This window comes from Spea bombifrons, chromosome 6 (genome assembly GCF_027358695.1).
Source record: "Spea bombifrons isolate aSpeBom1 chromosome 6, aSpeBom1.2.pri, whole genome shotgun sequence".
NCBI classification, from domain to species: domain Eukaryota; kingdom Metazoa; phylum Chordata; class Amphibia; order Anura; family Pelobatidae; genus Spea; species Spea bombifrons.
The window spans coordinates 35,385,044-35,410,353 of NC_071092.1; the positions used below are offsets into that span (position 1 = coordinate 35,385,044).

Here is a 25,310-nt window from a genome sequence, read left to right on the forward strand (position 1 = left end):
GCCATGCGTGAGCGCTGTGGACTCAGTATGTTTCCAGTCATAGAAAACACGCGCTCACTTTGAACAGTGGTTGGCGGACATGATAGAAGCTGCTGCGCAACCCATGAGAGTGCAGGCCACACACTCTTCTTTTCATCCCAGTAGCTAAGAGGATCAACATTAGGAGCAGAAGGAACTTCACAGAGGTAAAGTTTGACCATTTCAGCAGCACTACTCTCCTTTCTGCTGCTAGCTCTGTCAGATGGTCCAACTATACTGCCAAGTGCCTCTTCCCAAAACGCAGCTGCTCCACTCAGCTGTGTTGTGCTGCTTGTGGCACTGCTGCTGATGCTGCTGCTAGGGGTAGCAGACCACATCATCTCTTCCTCCTCCTGCACCTCACCCTCCTCGGACAGCATTCCCATTTTACGCTGCCAGTCACGCACCTTGTTGACCAATTGCTCCCGGTAGCTACTGAGAACATTGAATTTCAAAGCTAGCTTTCCCTTAATTCTTGGATCACAAAGGCACGCTAGCATCATTTCGGGACTCTCTTCCATTCGCTTGCGAAGGTGTACTTTTAGCAGATCCTTCAGCTTCCTGACTATGGCTGCTACGTCAGGATGTAGAGTGCCACCTTGAACAGCCTCACGGTTTCCAAGGAACACATCCATCTTGCTGCCTAGATGGGAGAACACTGGGATTACCTGGGCCAGACTGGCAGTGTTTGAGCTTAAATTTTCTGTGGCATCCCTGAATGGTTTAAGGACTGCCACTAGCTGGGCGATCACTGTCCAATCCTCCCTATTCAATGGAGAGGTAATCCCAATATTGTGCTCTGAGGCAAGATTATGGATTGCCCTCTGCTGCTCCAAAATCCTCTCTAGCATGTCTAACGTGGAGTTCCACCGTGTACTGACATCCTGACGTAGGCAGTGTACGGGAAGACCTGACCTCTCTTGCTCTTCCCTCAAAAGTTGGCTAGCCTTAACACTATGGTGAAAGTGCCCAGCGATCTTTCTGCAGCGGGACAGAACTACTGCTGCCACATTAGTTCCTTCTGACATTGCTGCCTTCACTACAAGATGGATGATGTGGGCTGCACAGCGCACACCAACAATATGACCATCTCGCAGCGCTTTCACCATATTGGCACCTCCGTCAGTTACCACAAAACCAACTTCAACATTGGTGCCCGCCTCTGCTCCCACCCAAAGGCTAAACATTTTCCTCATCGCATGCAGAATGTTTTGGGAAGTGTGCTTTTCATCCATCACTTCTGCATGGAGAAGGAAAGATCGGTAGCCTGCTGCAGCAGCTTCCTTAGACACACCGGGCTGCCACCAGTGTGCTGTCAAAGAAAGAAAGGCATGCTGGCCGCTAGGTGCACTCCACAAATCTGTAGTGAAATGAACAGACTGACCAGCAGCCTTGGAAAGCTCCTCTTTCACTGCTGCAACACAGGACCGATACAATGAGGGGACAATGTTCCTGCTGAAAGTGGAACGTGACGGAACTGTATATTGTGGAGCCACAGCCGCCATCAATTGTTTGAAAGGCTCCCCTTCGATCATAGAGAAGGATGCCCCTCCAACAGCAATGAACTGACCAATCAGTCGCGTTACTTTATTGGCCTGCTGTTTGGGCATTGACCTTTTGGATTGGAATGCCACAAATTGTTCCAGGGTGGGCTGGACATGCAGTGCTCCAACCTGCCTTGGTCTCTGGCTGCCAGCACTAGTTGCTGCTGCTGCTGCTGCTATTGGCTCAGAAGAAGAAGCTGTTGGGGTTTTTCCACGGCCACCAGCTATGCTGCCTGCACTAAGTTTTACCTCTGCATCTTTCCCCAATAGCACAGCGTTGTGTTGAGTGCTGAGGTGATGCTTCATGCTAGCACTGGTAAAATGGCCAGACACTTTCCCTCTGCTTATTAGCTTCCCACAATGTTTGCACTTTCCATAGCGCCCTTCTTCAACATTTTCAAAGTGCTCCCAAATTGGGGCGCGCATAGCCTTGGAGTGTGCCTTGGGTGCTGCTCTTACTGCTCGGGGTGGATGAACAGAGGCAGAACTAGTGGTGGTGGGACTGGTGGTAACAGTACTGGCCATAGTGGGACTGCTAATTGCTTTAGATTTGCTAGGTTTTGCTGCTGCTGCTGGTGGTGGTGATGGTGATGATCGTAGCGGAGAAGGTGGAGGCTCAGGGGAAAATTGTGCACTAGTCATTTGGACACTGCTCCCTGAGGAATCTGATTCCTGACCACTCATCTCCTCTACTTCCTCTGGCTCATAGTCTAGCTCTTCATTAGCCAGATCGAATGGAATTCCTGCTAGGCTGGAGCTAAGACTGATATCGTCGTGAGACTCGTGACTAGTAGTAGTGCGAGCAGGAAGAATAGACTCTGCACTTGGCCTCTCAGTCTCAGGCTCCTCTGCTACCTCGCTAGGTGGAGTTCCACTATGTGTAGCCCTCTCTCTAACTGTCTTTACAAAAATTTTGTAAGGACTTGGTGGCTTGCTAGAGGTACTAGGAGGACATGGCGTGGCGGTACCAGTGGGAACAGTAGGCGCAGCACTAGTGGTGGTAGAGGCGGGGGTGGTGGTGGTGGTGGTTTTCCCTACAAAGGAATGAGATCGCTTTGGTTTGGGACCCCTCTGAGTCTTGCTGCTAATTTGGCTCTGCTTGGTACCTTGCATGCTGCTGGTGGATGGGGAAGATGCTGCTTGGGGCAAAAGGCACTTCTTTTTAGTCACTGGGCTGGTACTACTTGTGCTACCCTTTAACTTTGAACGTGCTTCTGGTGCTTTAGGCTTTCCGTAAAAAACCATAGAGCTTGTGGGCCTAGCCGCACTACTACTGCCTGCTTTTGGTGCCTTTCCTTTACTTGATGATCCTTCAAGCAATGCTTCCCCAAATGATAAGCGAGAGCTTGGCCTACTTGGCCGACTAGACTGACGCAAAGGCTGCATCTTAGAGCTGGTGGTGGTGCTGGTGGTGGTGCTGGTGGTGGTGGTGCTGGTGGTGGTGGAGGTAGATGGAGCTTGTCCCTCCTTAGTCCCAAAAGGAGGATCCATTTCAAATTTTGTGTTGTGTGTGTAGTGTAGTGTAGTGTAGTGTAGTGTAGTGTTTAAAAAACTATAAAAAAAAAATAAAAAAATAAAAATAAAAAAAAGGAAAAACGAATTAAAGACAAAAAAATTAGAGGAAGTTCTCTTCAGTGCTACTGCTTAAAAAGTAAAACTATGCACTACTGCACTGTGCTGTGTGCAATCTGCCAAAATCCTAAAGTTATTTAAATTATTAACTCAAGATTAACTATTTAATAACTAGCAGTATTTTATTTTTAATTTGAATTTACACGGGCCTAAGAGCTTAGCCTACCACTATGCTAGCCTAAAGCTATATTTCCTTACTATAAGTCTACCTCTAGGCAGACGCTCTCAAACCCACTAAGCTAAAGTGAGGTTAAATCAGATTCAGTATATGATTTATTAATTAATATTAAGTTATATAATATTAATAGATTAGAACTAATTTACTTATATATTATGTATTATAGATAGAAGAATATAGATTATGAATTAGAATTTAGAATTAGAATTACTTATATTATAGATTATGAATTAGAATATTATTATTTATAATATATTATAGATTAAGATTAAAGAAGATTAGAATTATTTTAGTACTACAGCTAGTAGCTTGAAGCTTTGCTTAGTACAGCTCGTCACAGTCAATTTTTCTTGAAAAGAATTAGAAATAAAATAAAATGTCACAGCAAAACAGTTATCTTCACTGCTTGCTGCACTCACTAGCCCAACAAGTTCACTTCACTGATGGACTGAGGTGAGCAAAACACTAAGGGTACTTTTAATAAAATTGAAATAAAATGTAAAATAAATGAGAAAATCTTTGCAAAACAGTTAACGTCACTGCTTGCTGATCAAAAAAAAACACAGCACTTATGCGGCTGCACTCACTAGCCCAACAAGTTCACTTCACTGATGGACTGAGGTGAGCAAAACAAATGAAATAAAATGAAAGATTAATTAAGAAAAATTGACTTGGTCTCTTACTGTTGCTAAAACAAAGCACAAACTATAGAGCTGCAGCACCAGTACTAATAAGATTAGCTGAACTATACGCTAGTAGTAATTAATTAATATTATTACTTTTATTTATAGCTAATTTAATTAACTATTAAGATAAGAAAGAATTAGAGAATTATTGATATTACTGATTTTAGATTAGACACTAGTAGATGTTCTGAATGTCTACAGTACACTCTACACTAGTATACTATTACTAACTATAACTGACAAATATATATATAATTTTATAATGAATTCAATTATTAATTATATTAATTAATATTACTGATTTTAAATTAGACACTAGTAGATGAATGTCTACAGTACACTCTACACTAGTATACTATAGTATATATATATATATGACTGACAAATATATATATATATAATATTATAATGAACTATTAAATTATAGATTCTATTAAATTGTAATTTATAAATTCTATTTAATTTATTTAAGCAGGACAGGCAATAGGCACTAGTGCCAGCCCAGGGCAAGGGCACCCCAGTGCCACTGAGGCACTGGGTGCACTGTCAACTCAACAGCACTTACACTAAAGTTGATGACAAATTAATTTTAAAAAAATTAAATTAATCAAATTATTATTATTAAATTAATTATATTAAGTAGCACTGAAGTGAGGATGAAGTACACTGTGAGAAAGGCTTACCAGTCTCACACAGAACAGAACAATCTCTCTCTGTAACGCTCGGATGCAGCACAGCAGTGTTGCCAAAGCAGTCACAGCGAAAAATGAATGGATCTCTCAGGCAAGCTCTGGTCTTATAAAGGCGCCTTCAGAATTCAAAAAACAGCAGCACAGGCATTGGACGAGACCCTTAGCGTTACGTCACAAGAGTGAGCTGATTGGACAGACGAGGATCAGCTCACTCCTGTTTGAAATTTTGGCGGTTGCGCGGCAAAAACGAAGACGATCACGAAGAATCTTCGATTCTTCGTGATTGTGAGTCTTCGTCTTCGCCTACGGTTTGCCGGCACTGTATTCTGTTCTACGTTCCTTCGGAACGAACAAAAAAACGGCCTCTTCGTGCTCGTTTTCATGTTCGCCCGAAGACGAATGCACAAGTCTAGTCAAAACCCATTTTTCCTCTGCACAATTAACTTTACTCAATCAATCAACACTATTTCTTTTTTTTTTTGCATTGTACATTTTAATAAAAGGTAATTACACGTTTTCCACTTTTGCAATTCCGATTCAAAAGCTGATACAGGAACACACAAGAATCTGCTCCGGAAGCCTAAAGGAGAGCGCTTGAGTCTTTACACACTGTAATGAATGAAAGATTTTTTTGCTGTTCACAGCGCATACCAAAAATGTAAACATGTACTTTCGTGTATTGTAAACTGTTTTGTAAATGTTATTTGTATTTTTCATTACAGTGCATGTACCACAAGTAGATTAAAATCTTACGTTTTCCTAAATGCCATATAAGTGAAGAAAATCTTATGAGAATTACATTTCCCTTTGTTGGTTTAAAATTACAGCCCATTGCCTACCTGCTGCTTTTCACATCGTATTTCAGTGTACCGTATTTCCATTTGATGGAGACACATTTTTCAAGTGATTGTTGAAGCCCATTAAACTACTAGAATTGCTCAACGCTTTTAGAAAAGAAAACTCATGGGGTTTTACTTCCCATCTTTTTTTTGCCTTTAGCACTGAAGAGAAAACAAAGCCTTATGTTTTATGCTTTTTTGGCGAGTGTTTTGGTTTGATAGTTCTTGTTTCTTTTCAGTTGACTTTAACCCTTTCATTGTTTTAGGGCGTAGGGCTTCATTGCATAGGAATGTCAAACAGTTTGTTCAGGCACTGAATTAGTTTAACTTCAGTAAACATATTTTGTTAAAAAAAAACAAAAATAACAAGGATACTGGGAATCTAGTAGTATTGAAATTCAATTCAAAGAACCAATTTAAAACACTTGTAATATTTTGGGTTTCCATTCCGTAAATTCCCACACGCATTATGTGTGTTTTCTTTTTTAACCCACTTCAAAGCAACTTCTAATCTAGATAAAGGAGATGAGACGGATTATGGATGGCAACATTAAATAAAATCAGTTTGTTAAATCACTGCTGTGAAATGGATTATTTATAAGGAATTTTATTTATTAGGTCAGCGCAATAATATTGTATTCATGTAATAAAAGATAAAGTGGCCCATAATACTGCCTTAAGTGTTGATGGGAAGGTAATTTGTTTTTAATTTAGGGAAATGGAGCATCACTTTAGTAACATATAATAGATCAATTATTTAGAAATGTTACGTATTTTTCTCATCTGCTCCATAGTAACCATTTTTATTGTAGCTGTTTTATCCAGTGTAATCTATGCTTTTTTGTTTAAGGTTCTTATGAGAAATATGGGATTGAGATGATTTGTTCATGTATATATTATCCATCTGCTTTTATTATAGATTTATCTTAATCAATATATTTTAAATTATTACATTGATTTTAGTGCACTTCTGTTGAGTGCTAAACACTGTGTAAACCCTCATAACTACAATCTGCTTCTACAAGATATACTTTCATTTAAAATGCATTATTAGAGCTCTAATATAAAGTCACCATATTATATAGGTGCAGATATCAAACTATTTCAGAAGGTTGTGTCAAATTATGCTATTTAGTGACCCTTATAGTAATGAATCATTTAATAACAGCTTTTGCAATTGATGATCTCTTGATTGGAAAGTTTATAGATGCCGTCAGATTATTTTAGACAAAAGTATACTATATATATTTATTAAGACTAGGATTCATGTATGCATTTCCCATCAATTCTGACAATGCTACAACAGCTACGCTATTATATTAAACAGTCTTTTTTTTTAATTAAAAGAATTAGTCACCTCTCATCCACCTTCAGTTATATCATGGTGTTAAAGTTTTGCATAAATAGCAAAAATGCAAATTCAGTTTTTTGGTGGGTATGTTTGTGTGTTTGTGTATGTATATAATCAATATACTATATATAAATATGGTATCGTGTATTTCTATCGCACTATTATAAGATGGCCTGAAGAAACAAATATACACTCCAGCACTGGCTTATTTTATATAGTATTGTGCCTAAGATGCATAACTGAGAATGCGCTGATTCCAGTTGGATTCCGGTCAAGTACAATTTAGGTTCCACCTGCTCCTGGAAGGGACAAACAATACAGCCATTGCAAAGTTCTTATATGTGTCGTTACCCTCTTTTTCTAAGATAACACACATTTGATCAGTCTGAGATTAAAAAAACACATATTTTGCTCATAATACAGTGTTTCCTCCTTATGTCCTCCTAGTAAAGTAATGGTTAGCTAGTAATACAGGGAGATGCTCATATGCTAATGGCTATACATCTTTGAAGGTTTTTTTTTTTTTACAACTTCTGAGTTAATTATCCCTGATTAAATTACCTACAATGGCGCTTCGTAGTTCGATTAATTGTAACTTCATTACACTTATTTTGACCTACCAGAAAATAGCATGCACACAAAAATTGTATAATCAGCGTACAACTCCCTAAACAATAAAAATGCCATCCAATCTGTTTTCAAGTTAATTTGTATTTTTAACAGGTAGCTAACTTAATTATGCTAAATCATTTACCCAAGGCTGAAGCTAGTTTATCATGATTTTACTTTGCACTGCAAGGGATTAATCCCCTTTGTCAAACATTTTGAAAATCTGGGCTAACCATGAAAAATGTATCCCTGTATTTTTCAAATATCGTCTGTTATTGTCCACGGGAGGGATTGAAGACACCATTGATACACTTATATAATAAAATCTCATGTTACAATTTTGTATAGCATTTTTCAAGATAAATTTAATAACTAGATTAAATTTAGAATTATTTAAAAAAAAAAAAAAACAATGTGGTAATAAAGTTTAGATCCATGAAGGTATATGGTTGTATCTGAATACTTTGGTATGTTGATTCATCATATACACCTAATGTTAGATGGACGCTCTTTGATTCCTCTAACTGTGAGTTCTGCATGCACTATACATTGCCAGTCAAGCTTCTAGAATAAATAGTGAGTGTCTTTAGTGAATAGTGAAGTTAGTAGGCCAAAACTCTATAACCAACGAACCCAAAATTCTGTGAACACAATGTATTTCATCTTCTTCTTTCCTAAATCCACCCCAAGCCACCCTGATGTGAAGTCCAGTGTCTACAGAAAGAAGTGTAACAGGACAGTTCTGCTTGGGTAATGTTTCTTTGTTATATAGAAGACCCTGGTGACTTTCTTCTTCATCTGTAAGGACTCTTTTAATATTAAAAACAAAAGTTGTAAAATCTACCAATACATGTTTTCATCTCTCTCTCTTTCCCTCTTTTTTTCTTGACTCAAGTGTTCACATCCTGCAATATTGTCAAAGTAGATAAATGTATATTATTTGACAAAACAAAGACATGATATAGCCTTTAATCTCATCATATGGAGATATTAATGTATGTCTCAAGCATGATTTTTTTAAAAAAAATCCAATTACCGTATTTGCTCGATTATAAGATGAACCCCCAAAATGTTAATATTAATTTAGGAAAAAAAGAAAGCCTAAATATAAGACCCTATAAGAAAAAAGTTTTACTAGTAAATATTCACACACAAACAATTTTTTCATATTTAATAAAAACTATGATTAAAAAATAATGCATTTTTTTTATTTCCTTTTATTTCATAACCTGCCCTCAGTTATGCACATTTGGCCCCCAGATATGCCTTATACCCCCCCTATATGCCACTCTGCCTCCCTGATATGCGTTTTAATCCCCTCAAATGCCACTCTTCCCCCCTATGTCACTTTGCCCCACAGATGCGCCACTCTGCCTCCCTGATATGCCTTTTAACCCCCTATACGCCACCCTGCTTCCCTGATATTCCTTTTCTCTCTTCTATCTTCTCTCTTTCATAAAATGGCAGCGCTTCCGCTGATGTCCTCTCACTTTTGTCGACGTCCTTTCCCCCAATTGGAGGATTGTACCCTTACAAAAAAATACTGCAGTTTTTTGGACATGAAAAAACTGCAATACTGCACTTTTACTGCAGTATTACTGCACATTTACTGCAGTTTTACTGCATTTGTACTTCACTGTACTGCAGTTGTACTGCAGTTATTTTTGTACGGAAGTACAAATGCAATAAAGCTACAGTACTTTGAAGTACAACTGTAGGTTTGCAATATAAAAAAAAAGTGCAGTAAATGTGCAGTAATACTGCAGTAAAAGTGCAGTATTGCAGTTTTTTCATGTCCAAAAAACTGCAGTATTACTTCAGAAAAAACTGCAGTAATTTTTCGTAAGGGTAGGAGAGGAAGTCACTGAAAGTGCCATCATAATGGCAGAAGTTGGTGCCAGGTTATGTTCGTGGAGATGCAGAGGAAGAGAGACAATAAACGGGGTGCGTGAAAGAACAAGAATGAGTGAGATTGAATGTAGGGAAATCATTTTGTTCCAAATTAAAAATGGCCCCTATTTTTGTTGTAACCAAAAGGGCAGGAAATTACATTTGTTGCCTCAAAACAAACTGAAAAATGTGTTTGAATCATTTTTGGCCCGTTTGCACATATCTAGTAAGTAAAACCAATGTGTTATGGTCACTGATTATACACTGACCTGTAGAGGCATGGACTCCACTAGACCTCTGAAGGTGTGCTGTGGTATCTGGCACCATAGCGTACATGGTCTGCAACAATGCTTAGGTAAGTGGTAAAGGTCAGGCACGAATTAAATTACATTTAGTTCTGCAGCACCAGCAGATTCTGTAGCACTATTAATATAGGAGGACAGTAATAAAATACAATTCTAATCAATAATAAACAATTGACAAAAGTTAAGATAAACTGGAACAATCTATTAGGAGGTTGTGTTGGCATGATACTGCTTTGGCAAGGATAATTATACAGTAGTGAGGGTCTTAATGGTGTGGAGATCTGGAACCTGGAGAGAATGATTGGTTTCTTCCAGAATTTCTACTGTGGGTTTTAGGAGGATAGATTGTATTTTAACAATTTGTCTTCATTTGAGTCACACCACCTCAAATAGACGAAAACACATGCTTAAATGAATTAAACATACACAGTTGCAGTTATACTTTGCCTATGTTATACTTTTGTTTCAAAAGAGAGGTTCCTATTGACAGTCAATAGCTATCTCTTCAAAACTGTATTGATCGTCAATAGATAAACCTGTTGGGTAAAGAAATACTTTTTGTTTGAAACTAGAGATACTTTTGAGAAGAAGGATGTCAGACTTTAGCCTACATATCCTAACTTTAAAGACTATTTACTTAATACCCACAACCTGCAACCTTGAGTTTAGATCTCCAGGCCACTGACCCGCATTACAACCAAATAATTTTTACACAAGCAGTTCTTGAACTTTATTCTAATTTCTCCACAACCTCTTAATAGATTTTAAGATTGCAAGCACAGGGCCCCCTTCTCCTTCTGTACCAATACCAGTATGTCTCTATTGTCATGTGTTTATATTATATTTAATTTTGTGTATTCTCCATTTTAATGCTATCAAATTTTGCATTCACAATTTTTGTTATAGTGTAATCTATAAATAAAATGTAATGTAAAATCAATTCATAGTAAAGTAAAATTTTCTAACTTTTTAAAAATCTCAGATTTAATCTTCCATAACCTCTAAAAAATCTATTATTTATCTAATTTTGCTTTAATGCAAGCTTGTGAAAATTGACTAAAAATAATTCTCATTACATTTCCAAAGGATTTAAATCTTGTGAAGATACTAAAGAATAACTGTTACACACAATTGAATAAAATCATATTCACATGTAAGTTAATAGCTTCAGATGTCTAAAAGAATAAGATAAAAAATGTTTTAATATGAGCAATGGGCAGAAAGAGTGTCACCAAAATGTCTCAAGAATTCCTCTACCCATTTTGTCAGGATCTCCCCTATATTTATTCTAAATTAAAGTGCTCAAAAAATTCCACCTAATGAGAGAAGAAAAAGGATTTAATTTAGATTAAGGTGGCTGACTTTAAAGTGAAAATGATGCTACTTTCCATTGGAGGTCTCGGGTTAATGAAATATCCTATCTAAAAGGTGTTCTAGCAGATTCTACCTGTGTCCAGGGCCGGACTGGCCCACTGGGAAACCAGGACTTTTCCTGGTGGGCCGACAAGTCCGTGGGCCGGCAGACCAACATTCAGAGCGGCTGTCGCGTGGCCGTGAGATTCAGAGCGTCTATCGCACAGCTGCAACCGCCTCCTCCTAATACAATTACAGTGGCTGGCATGCACACGCTGTGCCGCCCAGTTGCAGTACTGTAGTGCGGCTCTTCGTCCCACCCCTTTGAAGACGTGACGCTCAAGGGGGTGAAGATTCTTCATGTTGTGCGTCTTCGTGTACATTTATCTGAGGCCATATTTTTTTGTTCATTATTCAGTTTCAACAACAAAAACGCAAAATTCGTGTTGAGTGTCCACTGGTACAAGAGTAGGTCTGGTTCCTCACAATCTTCTGGGGCAAAAAGAAATCTGCTGCTATCATCTGACAGTGCCACTTTTGCAGTTAGTTTTCATCAGTTTCGTCGGTGATAGCCATCGTTATTGATGAATTGTATGAACGCACAAAACAGACAATTTTCATTTGTACAAAAATGAATGCACAAGTCTACTATACATTATTCAGGGCCGCCACAGTGAGTTTTTCCTGCCAGAAAGGATCAGCTGACCTGTGTAATGCATTGTTAAATTCATGAGCCATTATTTATGAAACCTCTATGACTTACATATATAATAAGCATGAGCAACCAAGCCCTTCTTGCAGGAGAAGCTCACTGGATTGACCTTCAACGCCTGTTTTCATAAACTAACCCATATCGTTGCATATATCAATTAGTACACAAAATACTGATTAAAAACTACTGTTGACTATATTCAAGTAATGGTTTAGCAGCAGATAAATAGTAGATTCTGTAATAAACAAAACATTGTCACCAGTTAGATAGTATGATTTAATCTGTTCTTAAGTCAAATTGTTTTTGATGATTTAATGGCATATTCCTCATATGTAACAGACCTTCAATATTGATCACTTATGTATTTTTGTATTTTGCATAAAACTTGGTTTTGATATGTTTTGTTTAGTAGAAAAAATACATTCATTTTGGAAGATGTGGTACATTAAATGGTTGGATTTTTTACTCTGATTCAATAAAATGTGCAGTTGCCCTTTCTGTCACTAGAATGTCTTCCATGTATAACAAAAGTTTTGTTCTTCCATACAGAATATATTGGCGTTGAATCCAAGAACTCCTGTTCATGCATTTTTACATTCAACAGCAGTAAAGAAGCAGGTGAAAAGACACTGGAAACGGAACCATGACAAGAACTGTTCTGTAAGTTTTTTGGTTTTTTTTATTCCAATGAAATATTTAAAAGGTATTCACAAAAACTAGCGTAAGATTTGGTTTCAAGTCTTTTCATTTTACCTGTTTTACCACACTCATGATTTTATATTCATAATGTGGGGCATCTGTTGGCTTCAGAATGTACACTTTTAACTAGACATTATCTAAGTGTATAATAGCATGAGGAAACAGAGGAGAGGTGGCCATCATTATTCCCGTTCTGGAATGTTTTAGTACCTATTCTTCAATTGCCTTATTTGAGGGTGGGTGTAAAAATGCCATTGTTTGGTCAATTGATGTGGACAGAAATAAGGGGCTAAGAATAGGCAATAATTTAAATTAAAATAAATTAAATTTAATTTAAATTTTACCCAGTATCCTTAAGCAACCCCTTAGGGTAGGGTGTTTAAATTGCCACAGCAGTTATAAGGAGCCAAATTCATTGTCCTTGCATTTAAAAAAACAGAATTTTTCTTAGAAAAATGTCCCTTGGGATATGCCATCCCTGTAAGCAATTCTATCCTCTGGGCACAAATTTAAATAAAAATGCTAATTGCTAATTACACATTTAGCCGGTATAATGCAAAATCACAGCACCTTGAGCATTGATTCAAAGTCTAAACTTCTACGCATCTAATAGGATCAAAGCAAACTTTTGTGCATCCAATTTAGATTGATTAAGTTCAATTAGGTTGCTATCACAGATTCATACGAATGCACAAAATACAGTTTGCATGAATCCAGATGCACAAGTCTAGTAATTATATAATGACAAAAACTATTTTTATCATTTGCAAAACTAATACAAGAATCATCAATGACGTTCTATCATTGCCATAGTCTATAGTCATTAAGAAAAACGAAAAACAATATTTACAGTTTATAATACCTACTTTAAATTAATGCAGTCATATGCAACCTGCATTACAAATAAAGGCACAGTTAGGTTTAAGAACATACAAGCATCCACATCTGCGTAGTTTCAGTCAAGATGCATGTTTTTTGGGTTGTTTTTTTTTTGTTTATGGCTGAATCCAATAAGTGCTTCTTCTGTTCGCACCTATGTTTATTGAGACTTGGGCTGATTTTTCTGAGGGAAAATCAAGGTCACCCAAGCATCCTTGTCAGACAAAAGCTGCGTAGGATTGCATCAATGACTTTGGCTTGTAATTACAAATAAGGCATGTCAAATAGTTCCAGACACGAACAACTACGACCTTGAATAGTCAAGGGATTATCTATGTGATTCACTTTTGGAGAATTTCTACAGTTCCAGCTGATTTTCTTTTCTGTGTAAACTACTCAACATTAAGTTTGTTTCCCACTCTTCTCCCCATCCCCAACCAAAGACAGACAAAAGGGGAATTGACATATCTCCAAGGTTAGCAAAAGCTCAACGAAGAGAAAATGTGTGGCAACTCACACCAGTTGCAAGTGTTGGGGTAAACACTGGTACAGGCCAAATGTTTACCAAGTTGCTGCTGGTTCACATTGATTTAAATATGTCCCCCAGTAAATTTGAGCGAAGACACTATCATCCATGATAATGCTTGGGGAAAGTCATTGGTGCCTGGGAAGGATTTACTGAAATGTACCTTTATTTACAAAGTACAATTCTTCAGCAAAGTTCTAAATTGTTAAGAGTGTGTGTTAAAGTATGGTGTGAGTGCGTAGAGTGTCGGGTGTGCTTAGGGTTTATGGTGAGCAGCAGATAATGTGTGTATGTATATGTATGCTGCCTCTGCTACACTACATAAATGTATTCTCTATTATTGCTTGTAGCAATAGCATGGAAGTGGTCCCTACAGTCCCACCCCATATAGGGTCCATTTTGCCAACCATATATCCCCTGGTTGACACTGAAAGGGTAAACAGAACATAGAAAAAGTAAAGCTGCGCAATTTAGGTGATTGTTAATGTTTGCTGTTAACAAAAACACTTGATTAGATAATTTAGACGATGAAAAAGAATTACAATTAACATTGTAGAATATAATTTAAAGCACTGCTATTTTTAAAATTGTTGTCACATTTTTCAGGCTTTTGGAGTTTTGCATTTTGTTTAAAGTTAATTTCCTCCTTAATCTATCATTCTTGCCAAAATCTTCTCATCTGTGGGCCATTTTGAATTGGGTATATTGTGGTTGAAATATCTGGCTAAGCTTGCAAATCACGAATTTAAATTTGTTCTGTATTACATAAAGCTGAAAACACAAAGGAAGACTGTAGGTAGGCTTCTGTAGGAGTGATGATATTATATATATGTAGAAGGTAAGCTGCAAAAAAAATTGTAATAGAATGTAATTTTCTTTTGCTATTGAATTCGATTTGACAATACATTTCTAGCATGTTTATTTTAAACTGATTAGAGAACTATAAAATGCTGTCCAAATATCAACTTAAAAAAATACATTTTATTTACTATGTTTCAGATATGCATGGTCATTTCCTGCATTTCTTTTTGAGGATCATCAACCTCTCTTGTGACTTTAACCTTATCTGTATAAACTAGGAACTGTCACGCCCCATTCAGGCTGTGGAGCTGCTTGTCTCTAGGTTCCCCTGTCTCACTACAGTTCCCCTGTCTCGCTACAGTTCCATTTCAGATGGAAATCGGAAATGAAATTCAATGTCAGTCGGCCACAATCACTCTCTCTCTTTCTATTACATTCTCATTGACTGTCTTTCTCACAGTCTCTGAATGGCTCCCTATCTTTTCCGCTGACAGCTTCCTGTTCTGTGTCTCACAGCTCTGGTTCTTTTCTAGCATCCTCTTCTTGTTTTTCTATCTTCTTTCTTCGTCCGGGGAGAGGATGTCAGTGCAAGCATTTTGATTTTTGCGGAAGTTCACTTGAGGTTATTTTTGGGCAAAATGGTGGCGCGTCTGGGCACACACACTCCCTAGATCCTCCAACCTGGCACCTTCTAGCTCTCTAGTAAAGCACAGTGGTCTCCTTGTGCCACTCCCCGTTAACGAACATATGGACCGCACAGTCAGTCTACCACACACACATATTACACATACACACTAACTGATGTCTACACTTACACATACGCTATCACACTAAAACATTCTCACTCTATCACACTTCCCTCACAGCCCCACGGCCTTTTTTTTTGTTTTGTTATAACTCCTTGTGATGTGAGCAGCTGCTCTATAACCGCTCTATTACCACATCCTACCTCCACAAGTGGGCTGCTTCAGCTCAGACCTGTTCGAAAAAATTAGGACAATCTCAGTGTCATCCCACCCCCCTTCTTAACCTGTTGGCACTGGGAACAAAATGTACATTTTCATTTTGAGCATCAAAATGACCTTTACTTTACACACAGAACGGGCTCCTTTCACACTAGTCTTGGTTTTTTGCAGGAGAAAATTTGAGATTTCTGTGGCAAGGTTTTTTTTTTCAACTTTTTGCCCAGCTATAGCAAGAAATAATAACTATTTAATCAAATATGAAGGAAAAAGTATGTTTACTTACTTAAATAAATAATAGTGTTTTATGCAATGATAGTACATTTTTAGATACATGCTTCTAACATCTAATTTCATTGGCAATGACAGTGCCTCTCGTTTACGCTCTGATAAGCAAACCATTTTAGATATCTGACAGATCTGACAATTTCTGTGTAAACTGTAGTTAAAAAACCCCCACACAATTGTTTTTTGTTTTATTAAAAATTGCAGTTCATTGGCCATTGTTTTAGTATGATTGGGAGATTGCTTGATGCACTTGTTATGTATTAACCTCTAGCACAAAACCACTCACCACCCATTTATTCATTTTCTGCTTCATTTGTTTTTACCTCAATATTGCAGTTGCTATAGCAAGAGAAAAAAAATGAGAAAGTAAAAATAAAATTACATTCATTTTAAAAAAAAAACATGCACGATAATTTGTGTATATGCATTTTTAGTTGTTATAAATGGACACTGTAAAAGAAAAGTTCAAAGGCAATATCATGTGCATTACAATTGAACTCAGTAAATACATATAATACCCCCTAAATAGCAAATCTCACCACTTAATGGATGACTGATCTTTAGTATATGGAAAGATAAAAATATATACAGAAAACAGCAAAAAGGATATTTTCCAAATTAATATTAGGAGCTATAGATACCTACAGAATCAATAATAGGAGAATAAAATTATAAGAATTAATTTTCAAAAAGTAGATCCTACAACAGCAGACCAAATGTATAATGTATGTCATTACAATAGAATACATAAGAAAAACAGCTTTTTTATTAAAAGCAAGTGACTTAACTGTGCAATAGAGATTCCATCACACTCTATAATTCAAGGCCATACTTCTACTAAGCAAACTGGGTTGTGCCTAATTATGCTTTGGCCAATTCATATAACCAAAGCCTCTCATTTATATTATGTTTATATATTTGTTGCCAACTTTATTAGGGTAAGAAGCGCAGACAGTTTTTGTTTCTTGTATACATTGTACAGCCAATACACTGTTTCTTGCAGCATGCTTACACCTGTTTGGTAGGCCTCGTATTACACATTTGTATTATTTGAGCCTGAGACTAGCTTAGCGCACCGACATTTTTTCTTTTCCCTGTTTGCACATATTTGAGGTTGTTGGCTCCTCATCAGTCTGGTTGCAGCTTGCTGTCCAGGGGTTAATAGGGAGGAGGTTTAATTACACCTCCCCCAACACATTAATAAGGTTTTGGTAGCAGTATAAACTGCTTTGTGTACCCACTATGTAGGAGGTGAGAGTAGGTTCTCACCCTATTGAGAGCGTGCCTTGACGTGGCGGGTGAGCTTAATTATGCTTTGGCCAATTCATATTACCAAAACCTCTCATTTATATTATGTTTATATATTTGTTGCCAACTTTATTAGGGTAAGAAGCGCAGACAGTTTTTGTTTCTTGTATACTTTCCCAGAAATACCAGCTTTTTAGAAGGCTACTAAGAACTTTTAAATGCTATTTTTTTATTATCGCACCATGCAATACCCATTAGTTGGTCTTCTTCATATACATCTTCTACCATTATAACCGAACATTAACTCTGCATAGCTTATTTTCCATACCGCTTGCTCCCCAGACACCTCTTCTCTCTGCCAATCTTTTTAATTTGCTACCTGTGCCTTTCACGATTCAATTTTAAACACTCGCTCTCACCTACAAAGCTCTTTTATAGGTTTCTGTGGTGTTTGGGATCACAAACAAGTTATATGACCTCATAACAGTTTTCTTTTGGCATGAGTGATGTCATCAAATGAGAGAAGTGTAGGTTGGTTGCTGTTACATATGTCGGGCTGGAGAAGCTGAGAAGTAATAAACGGTTATTTAATCAAAACTTGTGTTTGACATTATAGTGGCGATGAGGATCTGGATTTTGTCAAAGATGATAAATTCTGTGATAGGGAGTAACCCTGAGAAGACAGGAACTTACAGCAGCGACAGAGTAAGAAGAGACAAAGCATAACTCAGCTTTAACAAACATATATACCAGGAGCACGGCTTTAAATATAAATGACAGATAGTGTCTAGTAACAAATAAACAAAACTGTGCCATACTTACTGACAGTTGGTGGCAGCCTTTCTAAATATATTTAAAAACCACAGAGGTAAACTGTCAGCAACCTTATAAATGCATTTGGGAGCTGCTGGAATCATTAAAGGCTGAGGATTGATACTCATATGAATATAGTTATATGTTGTTTAGGTAAATGGCTGTGGTTGGTTCACTGTCAGAATTAAATGCGGAACCAGAAAACTGGCTATCCTGGGTGGAAAGACTTCATCAGTATTTAATTGCAAAGAAGGTAACAGATGGGAAGTGTATGTCTGTGTTGCTAACTGATTTGGGTAAAGATGTATAATGTATTATGTGATTTAGTATACCCCCCCCAAAAAAAAAAACAGCATCTAAAACTTTTGAAAAGATAAATCCAATTTACTTTGTAGGCATTACTTTAACCTACAGTCAGTAGAAACTGCAGAACGATACAAATGTTATAGTAGGCAGCAGGACCCACGTAAAGATGTGAAATCATTTACAATGGCTTTACGTAAATTAGCTAGCACTTGTAATTTTAGGAGCTATTTATCAATAGTCCTCGGAGACCAATTTGTTATTGGCCTTAAATGAGAAGTTATTCAAAGGAAATTATTGTCAGAAAAAGGGCACAGGCAATAGCTGCAATTATGGAGCAAGCTGTGAAAGAGGCAGAAAAATTGCAGTGGTCTATGGCAAAATTATCAATAGAAGGAAATATACAACAAACTAATACTGCAAGACAAAAACATGCAACTTCAAACACAAATTTAATGTCCAATACACTGTTCCAGATCTGGTGCAACAGGCCATGATGCAAGATTAGCAGCAGTATCAGTTATTAATAAAGTCAAACCATAAATTGACATCCATGAAAATAAAACTCCAGACATATTTATTAGAGACTCAAAATGGGTAAATATATGAGCCCTACTTCAAAACCCAATCAGAACTTCCACAACCACTATATATATTAAGGAAGGGTGGGCACCCACTGTTTGGTTGCCATTGGATTGATGCATTTGACTTTCATAGTATTGCCCTAAAAAGACAAATTCTATTTTGCCGCCATTCCAAAAATTTTAAAGCCGTCCACTTCCTTTTGCATTAATAGGCACAAAACTGGACTGACTTCAGCCTTCCCCGACTGCTGACAGAATTTACAAAGAGCAAAGTAAAATGATACAACAGTCTTTTTTCCATAGAAAACTATTTCGGTGAGCAATGAAAACATTACATGGAAATCACAAAATTTCAGATTGTGAAAACACTACATCAAAAACGCGTGGAGTTCAGCCAAAACAAGATGCACGATTCCGAATGTCAACCTAGTTTATTAGGTTATGTGTGTGAAGCTGTTCCTATTCTTCCAAGGAAATGTCCCTCAATGTCAATATCTCCCATGTCAACAAGAACAGCGTCTACCAGCTACACAAGGAAATACTCAGTCTCGCGGAATCAGGAATCCACCTTGATTGCTCCAAATGAATGAGATAAATAGGAATGCATAGGTCACCATAAAAAGTTACATAAGAGAAAACTGCTGCCAGAAGTGAAAAATAAATCAAACTACATATAACTGAATTTATTGTATAAATATAAAATGTATTAAGTATAATTCCTTGTATCATAACATATTCCAAACATATTTCAATATATGGCCTTTTTTAGTACATACCTACCTTGGAAATATGGTTTAAAAGTAAGGTCTTCTGAGAAGGATTTTGCCTTATACAAAATACCCTATGGTTCTTACAGAAGACTCTTTTGTATGAGGGACCTTAATAATGAATTGTGAGTACATTGGCTTTTCATTCATAACATAGCTATATGGTTTGTTTCATCATTCAGGTGTTTGTCTTCTTTTTTTCATCCAGTTTATGCCTTATTCTCTCTTCATGCACTACATAATGATATTGAGGGCAAATGAAACAGAAAAGTGTAGGTTGACAATATTATCTGACTACATTGCATATTTCTGCATAGGAAAAGAATATCGACACATTTTAGTAACTGTTGAGCGACACCCCGACACTGAAATATAAATTAAATAATATTAGATAATAAGATTTTTTTTTTAATTATTACAGTGAAATACCCTTACATATTTCTGCCTTCAGTTTGCTAACAGGAATTGACTACCTTTTCCAGTTCCCAATAACAGATACTATCCTCTGTGAGTAAACCTTTTAATTTAAACACTGGCATGGAAGCATGGAATTGCAGAATATAAAGTTGTTATTGATCAAGCACACTGATAAAATCCTATTTCCGCAGAGTGGTTCAATATTCTTAAACATAATAAAAATGAAAATATATAGGTGCCATCTTTTGTCATTGTAATCACTTCTGACACAAAGCAGACTTTTTTTTTAGTGTTCTTAAGTGTTTATAAGAAATATGGTGTATTTGCCAGTAGGCTTAAAGAATGAAGTATGGACCACATTAACAGGTGAATTGTAAAAAAGAATTAAGAAGTGCCCTGGGGCAATCTAGCAAATTAGCATTGTTTTATGTATCCTACCAGTAGTAAACATCCTTTCTCAATCCCCTTTTATTAACCCCTTAATGACAAAGCCCGTACATGTACGGGCTCAAAATGCATTGTTTAGGGACCGCCCATTGTCCTTAAGGGGTTAAACAATACTAAACTACTCTATTTCCATTCAAACTATAATGCAGTGGAGACTCGTAGAAGTTCTTGCAATAGCTTCTATTAAAACCTGAGTGCACAAGTATTCTACCCTTTTCCCTAGAATGATTCTATTGACCTACAGCTCCGTCGCACTACATTTTTTTGAATGGGTTAGAGAATAGTTCGGGTCAGAGCTAGAATTATACTCCAGGACCATCTAGACACAAATCTTACTAGTTCCCCAATTTCCTGGAAAAAAATGTGAGGAAAAAAACAAATGTAATAAAAAGTGATATAAAAGATTGATATTTTGGAACTGGGGTTCTAATATTCGAATTGCATGGTCAGAAATGAACAGTATGAAGGAGGGGCCGACCCAATTAAGCAGCTCTGTACTGCCTCTTATGGTGCCCCATAAAAGTATACCTAGCTTGCGTCATGGGAAATACCTGGATCTTTGCTTGAGAAATATTGAAAGCTGGATGTTGTATATTTCTTGGAATATATTTTAACAAATATATGCTCTACCTTCTATGTTCTTTATTTTTTGCCTTACTACTTTATACAGTATATCATTCATTACTATTTTCATAGATATTCTATGTCTGAAAGCTTAACTACAACATACATCATCACTGAGGAGCCTTTTTATGTTTGCACTACCAAACAGCATCATTGCAACATATTTTCTTTTTTATATATACTCCAAATTTGAAATTGTGAATACATACAATTCTAAGGTTATTGTATTATTTTATATATGTTGTTTACATTTTTGAACTCCACTGATCTCAGGAATCACCATTGTTTTGTTTTTATCTTACGTTTATTTAAACACCGGCCACTTTGCATGGAGTGTAGGAAGAGGGGAGCGATCATTGGCCCCCCTTATTAAATAGGGTGTCCTGGGGGCAACTATTTCTTTTTTATTAGGGTTTAGGATGGGGGGGACTCACAAGTCACATTTTAACCTTCTGGAGGTTCATAAATTCTTTAAAGATGCTTATTTTTTTAACTCGCATATACATGACTCTCCTTCAGTTGACTGTTATGGGTGTTAAGAGGTAGTGAGTATGTTAGATGGACTTTTGTCTAACTCCTGTTAATTTGCTGCTGCAAACTCATATTTTTCACCAAGTTGCAAACACTTGCAGTTTGGTGACTAGATCTCTGAGTCTTTTAATTTTAAATACTTGAGGCAGGTAAATTAGAATAATTAGACTACATCCCAATTTTTTAGAAAGGTGCTATTTAATACCTAGACAATTAATATTCAGTGAAATAGTCATCTTTATGTTCCAAAAATTGAATGATGGCTGATTATAGGAGAAGAGTGTTAAAGGATATTTTCATACTTCATAGAGTGTAGTAATGCATAGGAAATAAGAAGAGCCATTGTAGAGTTTGTTTCATGTAGTTGTAATTTTTATCTGTAATATGTTACACTGCAGGAAGTAAGATTGATGTTGATATTAACCTTCTGCAAATTGTACAATGACAGAATATCAAAGTTACCCTTTGAGCTTTGATAGGTTGCTGAAAATTGATGTTTTTCATAAAAAGTGAGCGTCTTCATTGCAGGGACCATGATCTCTATTAACCGATTAAAAGATGCTTGCTTGGACCCTGGCGATACAGGACTGGTAGAGATTTCCATTAATAACATTGGTCAAGAAAAAAAATGGATTTTCAAAGGAGACATTTTATTGAGGACGGTAGCAATGCACTTTCCTTTATTGTACACTAATAGTAAAACCGTGAATACAAAGAGTTAATTGCAAAATGGTTTCTGGTAAAACAATAGTTTTACACTGACACCAAAGCCACATTTTTTATAATATATTGTTCATATTTTTAGTAAAAATAAGACTAAAAAAAGACATTGTCTCCAAATAAAAATCATGGTTGTTCTTGCTTCATTGAACAATTTCTTTTTCAAGATGCCCTGGGTAAAATATAAAAGAACACACAGAAGGCAGCATGTGTTTTTTTATTTCATCTCTCTGCTAAAATAACATTTCTTCTTTTTACTTATCTATATAGGGGGTTGGAGATGTACTCTTTATCTTTATAAGACAGGATTTAGAACAAGCACATAACATGTACTTTTGGTTTTATGGTTCACAGCCAAAATAATTTTAAAAAAGGAAATAATTTTGAAATAATGTTTTTTATAGAGATAAATTAGTATCTTCTTTCATGGTTCTCCCTCATTCAGTCTAATCACATTTTCAGCATCCCTTTTTCTAGAAATTCTTGATTTCTCTCTTAGTTGTCATACCCTAATATTCAGTCCTATGACCCAGTCTCTCTTGCAAATCTTTTTTGTCCTTTTGTTTAGGGTACAACTTCTACACTGATGGCATGCAATTCTACCTTTTCTCCCCAGACCTCTCTTCTTCCTTCATTGGGGTTTATTTACTAAGAAGTCATGTGGTCAGGCAAGTTAAGGGTTAACTTGATGTTGCATGCCCTTGCATCTGGACACATATAAAACAAGTCTCATCAAATCCACCTTCACTAAAATGTGAGTTGTTTGCCAGGGTGTGCAATTATAAACATTGTGAGTTTCAGGCATGGAAATGCAAGTTGAATAAGAACTTGTCCTCACCTGAAACATTAAAAAAAAGAAAAATGAACCCTCCCCCGCAATACACAAATGTATAAGTAATTAAAAAATGGGGGCTAAACATTGGGGCCCAAGCTCCCCTATCAACCAAGAGTAGGCTGACAACTGTTATTAGACAGAGGGCTCTTCGTCTTCCTGCTCGTCTTCGGCAAAAAAAAAATCTTCCTATTCCGCGAATATTCGTCCGCAGCAGCTCTGGCGCCAGGTGTTTAAATGTCCGTATGAGCAACTCTATTGTTGGATTTCAAGCATATGGAACAATCCAAAATTATTATGCTACTCAATGTATCTTACCAATAGATGACAGCATTCTCCCCAAAGATATATTAGCCATATATGGTAGTGTGCTCATTTGCATTTATTCAAATAAAATATATTCCCATGATCCTTTTGTCTAACAGTTTAATACAAAACCCCCCAAAATAAATAGAAAAAAAAAGTTTGCAAGTTCGACAGAATTAATGTCCACGAGTGCGGACATTTAACTGTTGCAGCGGGGAGACCAGCGACTATGAGCAATTTATGTCCATAGTGTACCACAGCTCTGAGCGATCATACTAGTTTTGAAGAGGTCTGTGCAGACATCCACAGCATCTCCTCTGTGCAACCTAATCCTTACTTCATACAAACAAAAAGAAAAAATTCGGCAGGGGTATAAATACCCCAAACAAAATGAAAACATCTCACCTATTGAAATATATTACAAAGATTGTGGTTTAACAGAAATTGGGTAAATTATTTTGAATTTTGTTAACTGTTTTAAATGATTTTTACAAATGGAATGTAATTCAGTTTAATTAGATTCTGGTCTGTTGTTTCAAGAATCCATTAACTGGTCCCTTATATGCCAGCTGCCAGACTAACAGCTACAGTTTAAATGAAATGCACATATGAGTGTTTGGATGACTAAAAATGTTACCCTTGCTAATATATGATAAAACTTGTACCTAACAATTGTAACGGCAAACCTGCAAAATGAATCCTGAAACTTGCAAAAATTGCTCTCTTGAAGACTGTTAAGTCACAGTTCTTGGACTGTGTCTGATTATTCTCCATAAATCAGACAATGGAGCTTCCATATTCCCTGAATAATTATCAAAATATATTGCAATCTAATGGTTATGTTTTTCTGTAGCTTATTAGTTTGGAAATTCCTTTTTTGTGCTTTATTTGATTTTGTGAAAGTAAGCATCTTGAGACCCTTTAAAGTAAATGTCTACTCCAATACACATACAAATATAAATCCATCTACTATGTTATGATATACATAAGATAAATAGACAGAGTAGTTGTAAGTCAACTGGCCTCTGAAGGAAAATCACACCATATTAAAATGCACTTTCCCCAGACAAAATTCATTTAGATGTGCAGTTTTCTAACACAACTCTACTTTATTTTACATATTAAAAAAACTAAATGACAGCACAAAAGTCTGGTATACAGGTTAAATGTCTAAAATGTGCATTTCATGTATTACAATACACTGGAAAATGTAAGCTTAAAGGGATCTTAATAAATATCTAAGGGGCTCCTTTTTTAAAATGTGTGGTTAAATACTTCTCCAATGAATCAACCTTACAGAATGCATGCCTAAACTCCTTTGTAAACTTGTCACAAAGGAAGGAAAAGAATTGTAACCCTTTTGTACACCACGGAAAAAAGTAGTTTAGACATTTTAGTTCAGATGCTACTACCACTAGTTATTTCAGCACAATGGTAACGATAATTCCATCAAAAGATATGCACCCAACCTTCAAAAATTGACATCAAAAGATATGCACCCAACCTTCCAAAATTGACACATTATGGCAGCTTAGGATATACATAAATTACCAGTATATAGTGCCAAGAGTGTGTTCATGAGAAACATGGTATAGATATCTCTAGATATCTGAGAATATTGATAAACTCAACCAAGTAAAAGATTGGTCAAAGACTGGAATCATGTATAATATCACATAAACATGGAACAACAACATAAATGTGTTGACTAAGACAAAGCAACTAGTATCATGTTAAGATGATCAATAGTCATG

General features: G+C 36.5%; 1 protein-coding gene across 1 annotated transcript in view; it reads left to right on the forward strand.

Moving 5' to 3' along the window:
* Nucleotides 1–25,310, forward strand: part of DPYD (dihydropyrimidine dehydrogenase) — a 325,720-nt gene that overhangs the window by 16,274 nt on the left and 284,136 nt on the right. Inside the window, exon 2 of the mRNA XM_053470008.1 lies at nt 12,359–12,469. Within this exon, the coding sequence (XP_053325983.1) occupies nt 12,359–12,469 (111 nt within the window). The remainder of the gene's footprint in view (nt 1–12,358; nt 12,470–25,310) is intronic.